General features: G+C 42.1%; 1 protein-coding gene across 1 annotated transcript in view; it reads left to right on the forward strand.

Annotated features, from left to right (window-relative positions):
• LOC140359765 (cholesterol 24-hydroxylase-like) overlaps positions 1-7,561 on the forward strand; it is a 10,313-nt gene extending 2,752 nt beyond the window's left edge. Inside the window, exons 6-15 of the mRNA XM_072444931.1 lie at positions 318-456; positions 523-633; positions 2,387-2,549; positions 2,658-2,723; positions 2,791-2,863; positions 2,962-3,046; positions 3,339-3,434; positions 4,199-4,287; positions 4,376-4,442; positions 7,332-7,561. Of these exons, the coding sequence (XP_072301032.1) occupies positions 318-456; positions 523-633; positions 2,387-2,549; positions 2,658-2,723; positions 2,791-2,863; positions 2,962-3,046; positions 3,339-3,434; positions 4,199-4,287; positions 4,376-4,442; positions 7,332-7,478 (1,036 nt within the window). The 3' untranslated portion in view covers positions 7,479-7,561. The remainder of the gene's footprint in view (positions 1-317; positions 457-522; positions 634-2,386; positions 2,550-2,657; positions 2,724-2,790; positions 2,864-2,961; positions 3,047-3,338; positions 3,435-4,198; positions 4,288-4,375; positions 4,443-7,331) is intronic.
• The last annotated feature ends 683 nt before the right edge of the window (positions 7,562-8,244 follow it).

An 8,244-nucleotide genomic window follows, 5' to 3' on the forward strand; every position in this document is an offset into this window, starting at 1 on the left:
ACACACACACACACACACACACACACACACACACACACACACACACACACACACACCATGTATGTAATATAAATGTGTGGGGGGGTTACGGTGTGCGGTCAATAAAAATTTGATCTAATAAATGTTCTTCGCAGAAAATGAGCCAAGGCCAAGGAGTTTGAGTTTGACAAAAATATTGCATTGTATAATTTTTCTTTAGATGAAAACTGAAAACGGGTCCCACAGACCCAAACACCATACAAGGGTTAATAGCAATGTCTCTTCAAGTTGTTATTGTTATTTGTCAATCAGCGTGGGACTGTTTTGTTCTAATGCAGATACCTGAGAGGTCTGATGGGCACCTTCAATGAGGGAGCAGAGAAGCTGATGGAGCGACTGTCTGAGGAGGCCGAGAACAACACAGAGGCCAACATGCTCCATCTGGTCAACTGCGTCACCATGGACATCATCGCTAAAGTACTGTGTGTTTATAATGCAGAAGAAAGAGTGACATTTTTTATTTACCTTGTCGTTTTGTCATAGGTTGCATTTGGCGTGGATTTGGACCTTCTCCAAAACAGTTCACCTTTCCCCAAAGCCGTCGAGATATGTCTGAAAGGAATGTGCTACTATGTCAGAGATGCAACGTTCGAGGTTGGTTTTAGTCACTCAGTTGTCAGATGCAGGGCTCCGGGGGTGGATGAGATCCGCCCTGAGTACCTAAAGTATCTGGATGTTGTAGGACTGTCTTGGTTGACACGTCTCTGCAACATCGCGTGGCGGTCGGGGACCGTGCCTCTGGACTGGCAGACTGGGGTGGTGGTCCCTCTGTTCAAGAAGGGGGACCGGAGGGTGTGTTCCAACTACAGAGGGATCACACTCCTCAGCCTCCCGGGTAAGGTCTATTCCAAGGTACTGGAGCGAAGAATCCGACCGATAGTCGAACCTCGGATTCAGGAGGAGCAGAGTGGTTTTCGTCCCGGTCGCGGAACACTGGACCAGCTCTATACCCTCCATCGGGTGCTCGAGGGTTCATGGGAGTTTGCCCAACCAGTCCACATGTGCTTTGTGGATCTGGAGAAGGCTTTCGACCGTGTCCCTCGGGGTGTCCTTTGGGGGGTGCTCCGGGAGTACGGGGTCCGGGGCCCTTTGCTCAGGGCTGTCCGGTCCCTGTATGACCGGAGCAGGAACTGTGTTTGCATTGCCGGCAGTAAGTCAGACCTGTTCCCAGTGCATGTTGGACTCCGCCAGGGCTGCCCTTTGTCACCGGTTCTGTTCATAATTTTTATGGACAGAATTTCTAGGCGCAGTCAGGGGTCGGAGGGTGTCCGGTTTGGGGACCACAGGATTCCATCTCTGCTGTTTGCAGACGATGTTGTCCTGATGGCTCCATCAAACCCGGACCTGCAACATGCACTGGGACGGTTTGCAGCCGAGAGTGAAGCGGCTGGGATGAGAATCAGCACCTCCAAATCCGAGGCCATGGTTCTCGACCGGAAAAAGGTGGCTTGCCCTCTTCAGGTGGGAGGGGAGTCCTTGCCTCAAGTGGAGGAGTTCAAGTATCTCGGGGTCTTGTTCACGAGTGAGGGAAGGATGGAGCGTGAGATTGACAGGTGGATCGGACCGTTGTGGTGAAGAGGGAGCTGAGCCGAAAGGCAAAGCTCTCTATTTACCGGTCGGTCTACGTTCCTACCCTCACCTATGGTCATGAGCTTTGGGTAGTGACCGAAAGAACAAGATCGCGGATACTAGCGGTCGAAATGAGTTTCCTCCGCCGGGTGGCTGGGCGCTCCCTTAGAGATAAGGTGAGGAGCTCGGCCACACGGGGGGAGCTCGGAGTAGAGCCGCTGCTCCTCCACGTCGAGAGGAGCCAGCTGAGGTGGCTCGGGCATCTGTCCCGGATGCCTCCTGGGCGCCTCCCTGGGGAGGTGTTCCGGGCATGTCCCACCGGGGCACCTGGGAACGCCTCGGGATCCCCCCGGAGGAGTTGGAGGAAGTGTCTGGGGAGTAGGAAGTCTGGGAGTCCCTGGTTAGACTGCTGCCCCCACGATCCGGCCCCGGATAAAGCGGTAGAAAATGGATAGATGGATGGATGGATATATTTCTTCTCTATTATGCATTTTTTGGCTGATGCGACTTATACTCAGGTGCGACTTAAATACGTTCGCAGATAGTATAGTTCACAGACAAGACAACGCATTTATGTGTCTATAAAAAGCTTTGTTATTCTGGAAAGTTTCAAAGGGTTTATTACTTGTCCCGGTTGAACAGCAGCCATACCAACAACAAAATGTGTTTAATATATCTGCCCTATAAGTTATGCTTGAAAATAATGAGCAAATATGTTAATATTAAGCCCTAGTTATATTCTCTTTCACATGTTGTCAACCATTCCGTGCTCTTCCAGTACAAACCTCAGAATTGGTCGTTCATCAATGAAGTGAGGGACGCCTGTCGTCTGCTGCGCTCGACCGGAGCTCAGTGGATCAATGAGAGGAAAACTGCCTTACAAAACGGAGAGGACGTCCCCAAAGACATTCTGACACAAATCATCAAATCTGCGGGACAAGGTGACTGCAGCTTGTACCCGGGCTACTGCCGTCACCGCGATGTTGGGCGGCTGCGGCTCAGCGGTTGGAGAATCACTTCATGTTTGTTTTTTTTGCCTCGTTTTCTAGAGGAAAGCATGAACCAAGAGGACGAAGCGTTGATGTTGGACAACTTTGTGACCTTCTTCATCGCAGGTGAGGGCCTTTGCTTTGCTTTCGACAGCCTCGTTTGCAGAGATCACCGTCTTTGTCTTTGTCACAGGACAGGAGACCACTGCCAATCAACTCGCCTTTTGTATCATGGAACTGGGAAGACACCCGGATGTATTAGAGAAGTGAGGACGTTATAAAGTTCACTCAATGACACAACGTTTCTAAAAGATATGTCCTTTTGAAAATGCGTTGTGTACGAAGCTCTCTTATTACTCCCCAGAGTGAGAAAAGAGGTGGATGATGTTATCGGGATGAAAAGAGAAATCAGCTACGACGACCTGGGAAACCTGACTTATCTCTCACAGGTACAACACAGGTCTGGGCTCTGCAGAGGTGAGAGTACTCGGCTACTTTCATTTTTACATCCCTGACTATAATTATGGTAATGTAGCTTTATTCCTGGTCCCAATTAAATACCACGTGTGTCAAAAGAGGGTCTTAACTTGGACTAAACCTGGACTAAAGGTTAATCTGCGAATAAACTAGGACTAGAAGATGTCCAAACTCGGTCTATACCATGACTTAACAGGGGATAAATTAGGGCCAAACCGCGATCAATGTGAGCGCAGACGTACTGTATATTTAACGTTCATTTAGGTGCTGAAAGAGACGCTCAGGCTTTACCCGTCCCGTGATCTGTTTGAGGACATGGTGATTGACGGCATCTGTATACCTGGAGGAGTGACCTGTATGGTGAGGAAAAGTATTCAATATTTTTGTGTTATTTTGCTGTATTTGCCTACTCCAAACAACAAAAATTACATTGTTCATCCAAAAATCATCTGAGAGAAAAGGTTCAGGAGACGCTTAAGCCCTGACTGACACTTTCGCTTCTGGATTGGTGTTTCATTCAATGGTTAATGGTGGAAGGAAGTATCACATTAAAAAAAGGAAATTCTGGTAAAGTATTTAAGAAGAACTTTACATTTATTTTTGTAGTAAAATGTTTAAGAATGAAGCTACTATTTTACAGTTATTTTTGTACTTTTGTTTTTTCGTTAAAGGTGGTAGGGACGATTTTTTTCAGCATTTTTTTTTTTATCATATTTCCTCGTGGCGTGGATAAATCATTTGTCCTGCCACGTATCAATCATAAAACGCACCTACCGCTCACCTGCAGCCGCATCAGGCTCGTCCCCACGTTTCCGCGTGCCTAAGCGCATGGATCTATCATAATATAGTTCCCTCAGTGTACGGGGCAAAATGAAGACGGAGAAAGACAGTTCGAGCTGACGCAGACGTGGACAGAAATCTACAGGAGACGAGCGATGCGATGCGCTCCGTTGCGCTAATAAACAAACACACGTGTGTGTTGTATCAGTCCACACGGGGGAGTGCACACGCGCACTTCCACCTGCGTTCTCAAATCGCCGAAAAATCGTCCATACCGCCTTTAACCTAAACTATGAACGGGCAAAAAAAAAAGAAAAAAAGTGACATTTTTATTGTTGTTTCAGTTCAACACCTACGTCGCCGGTCGTTTGGAGAAATTCTTCAAGGATCCATTGACGTTTGACCCAGACCGATTTCACCCTGATGCTCAGAAGTAGATACATTATTCTACAGACAACCATCAATGTCCGGGTGCTCTGTATTTTTCTTTGGCCATAGACAATATTGCATTTCTTTTCCAGGCCTAACTACTGCTACTACCCCTTTTCTCTCGGTCCTCGCTCATGTCTCGGACAGAACTTTGCCCAGGTAAGTTTCTAATGACTGAATACTAGGAAATGTCTATATAACTGTCCAACAGTTCTGAATTCTCACTGTTATTCTGCCTTTGTGTGTTGGACATGGATAAAAAACTACAAATGAGGAAAACAATATTATTTTATATGTAATTACATAATGTTAATCCAAAACAACAGCCACTGGTGGACATGGGTTAGTGCGATTAATGGTAATGGTACTAAGAATGCTATTTGTAAACTGGTGAAGGTTAGGTGTAGGAACTGGGCTTTTTATTTGTTTTGTTGAACATTTTTTATATTTAAACATAAGCAAACCACAGTTAGTATTAGGTTATGGTTATGGTTTGGCTTAGGAACATACTAGGTTATGGTTATGGTTTGGGTTAGGAACATGCTAGGTTATGGTTATGGTTTGGCTTAGGAACATACTAGGTTATGGTTATGGTTTGGTTTAGGAACATACTAGGTTATGGTTATGGTTATGGTTTAGGAACATACTAGGTTATGGTTATGGTTTGGCTTAGGAACATGCTAGGTTATGGTTATGGTTTGGCTTAGGAACATTCTAGGTTATGGTTATGGTTTGGTTTAGGAACATACTAGGTTATGGTTATGGTTTGGTTTAGGAACATACTAGGTTATGGTTATGGTTTGGCTTAGGAACATACTAGGTTATGGTTATGGTTTGGTTTAGGAACATACTAGGTTATGGTTATGGTTTGTCTTAGGAACATACTAGGTTATGGTTATGGTTTGTCTTAGGAACATTCTAGGTTATGGTTATGGTTTGTCTTAGGAACATTCTAGGTTATGGTTATGGTTTGTCTTAGGAACATTCTAGGTTATGGTTATGGTTTGTTTTAGGAACATACTAGGTTATGGTTATGGTTTGTCTTAGGAACATACTAGGTTATGGTTATGGTTATGGTTTAGGAACATACTAGGTTATGGTTATGGTTTGTCTTAGGAACATACTAGGTTATGGTTATGGTTTGTCTTAGGAACATTCTAGGTTATGGTTATGGTTTGTCTTAGGAACATTCTAGGTTATGGTTATGGTTTGTCTTAGGAACATTCTAGGTTATGGTTATGGTTTGTTTTAGGAACATACTAGGTTATGGTTATGGTTTGTCTTAGGAACATACTAGGTTATGGTTATGGTTTGTCTTAGGAACATTCTAGGTTATGGTTATGGTTTGTCTTAGGAACATACTAGGTTATGGTTATGGTTTGTCTTAGGAACATTCTAGGTTATGGTTATGGTTTGTCTTAGGAACATACTAGGTTATGGTTATGGTTTGTCTTAGGAACATTCTAGGTTATGGTTATGGTTTGTCTTAGGAACATTCTAGGTTATGGTTATGGTTTGTTTTAGGAACATACTAGGTTATGGTTATGGTTTGTCTTAGGAACATACTAGGTTATGGTTATGGTTTGTTTTAGGAACATACTAGGTTATGGTTTGTCTTAGGAACATACTAGGTTATGGTTATGGTTTGTCTTAGGAACATTCTAGGTTATGGTTATGGTTTGTTTTAGGAACATACTAGGTTATGGTTATGGTTTGTCTTAGGAACATACTAGGTTATGGTTATGGTTTGTCTTAGGAACATTCTAGGTTATGGTTATGGTTTGTCTTAGGAACATACTAGGTTATGGTTATGGTTTGTCTTAGGAACATTCTAGGTTATGGTTATGGTTTGTCTTAGGAACATTCTAGGTTATGGTTATGGTTTGTTTTAGGAACCTACTAGGTTATGGTTATGGTTTGTCTTAGGAACACACTAGGTTATGGTTATGGTTTGGCTTAGGAACATACTAGGTTATGGTTATGGTTTGGTTTAGGAACATACTAGGTTATGGTTATGGTTTGGCTTAGGAACATACTAGGTTATGGTTATGGTTTGGCTTAGGAACATGTTAGGTTATGGTTATGGTTTGTCTTAGGAACATACTAGGTTATGGTTATGGTTTGTCTTAGGAACATACTAGGTTATGGTTATGGTTTGTCTTAGGAACATACTAGGTTATGGTTATGGTTTGTCTTAGGAACATTCTAGGTTATGGTTATGGTTTGGGTTAGGAACATGCTAGGTTATGGTTATGGTTTGGTTTAGGAACATACTAGGTTATGGTTATGGTTTGTCTTAGGAACATACTAGGTTATGGTTATGGTTTGTCTTAGGAACATACTAGGTTATGGTTATGGTTTGGGTTAGGAACATGCTAGGTTATGGTTATGGTTTGGTTTAGGAACATACTAGGTTATGGTTATGGTTTGTCTTAGGAACATACTAGGTTATGGTTATGGTTTGTCTTAGGAACATACTAGGTTATGGTTATGGTTTGGGTTAGGAACATGCTAGGTTATGGTTATGGTTTGTCTTAGGAACATACTAGGTTATGGTTATGGTTTGGGTTAGGAACATGCTAGGTTATGGTTATGGTTTGGTTTAGGAACATACTAGGTTATGGTTATGGTTTGTCTTAGGAACATGTTAGGTTATGGTTATGGTTTGGCTTAGGAACATACTAGGTTATGGTTATGGTTTAGGAACATGTTAGGTTATGGTTTGTTTTAGGAACATGTTAGGTTATGGTTAGTTATGGTTTGTGTTAGGAACATACTAGATTTTGGTTTGAATTTAAAAAAAGTTTAGTTCAATCAACGCGGTGGAAGTATTAAAGACAAAGCAAAAAAGAAAGGCTTGGGTCTGTTTTACAGCTACTAAAGTTGGTTCAATATTGCACATTTCACCCGCATTACCATGACAACCAGAGCAGGGATGGAAGCATGGAGAAGAGGGTTTGTAGCCGTTGGTGAACAGTTCCACAAACACTGCCTGAAAATGAATATGTCATAAGTGTTCTTAAACGGTTCTGTGATTGTCGCTCACAGATGGAGGCTAAAGTGGTGATGGCCAAACTGCTCCAGAGGTTTGATTTCAGCCTCGTCCCGGGACAGAGTTTTGACATAAAGGACACTGGGACGCTCAGGCCAAAGAGTGGAGTCCTCTGCACAATCCAACACAGAAACGTCCAGTAAATCACATGCGTATAATCTAATGTATACGTTGAAGTTTACCTCTAAAGAATCCCACGCACTGTACTCATACCGCAGATGGTTATGAATATTACTTTGGCAAAGCTACTGTCCTTTGTTAGAATACTTCAACTTCCGCAGTGTTGTGAGTTTGAATCCCGACGCCGACAGTTTACTGCATGTCCTCCATTCTCTCTCATCCCCATTTCACACTGTCCTTTCCTGTTTAATAAGGACTGTTTGTTGAAAGTCGTTTTTATTTTTGTCTCGATGCATTCAATAATTCTGCACCGAAATTGTGCACTTTTATTTTTCATGTCATTAAGATTTTTAACTCCTTTTCACATTTTCATGAAATATTGTAAAAGTAATAGTTATCTTTGTAGTGAGATGATGTATGCATTGTGACGTTAACAATCTGTCGTATGTAATTCATCCCAAAAGATGTTCTACATTGCACACAGTGAACAGAAATTGGTTTTAAAATAAATACGGTTTTCAATATTGTTATAGTTTTTCCAAATGTTCAAACTTTATTTCTTACATTGCTATTATGAAAAAAAAAACATTAGTATTAACAGTATTACAACCCGTAATATTAACAGCATTATTAACAATATCATTAAGGGCATTATAAACAGTATTAACAGTATTATAAACAGTATTATTAACAGTATTATAAACTGTATTATTAACATCACTAACAGTATTATTAACAGTATTATAAATAATATTATAAACCGTATTACTAACAGCATTATTAACAATA

The sequence above is a fragment of the Eucyclogobius newberryi genome, unplaced genomic scaffold, assembly GCF_026437365.1.
Source record: "Eucyclogobius newberryi isolate DKJ021-1_F unplaced genomic scaffold, fEucNew1.0.hap1 SCAF_1, whole genome shotgun sequence".
NCBI classification, from domain to species: Eukaryota; Metazoa; Chordata; class Actinopteri; order Gobiiformes; family Gobiidae; genus Eucyclogobius; species Eucyclogobius newberryi.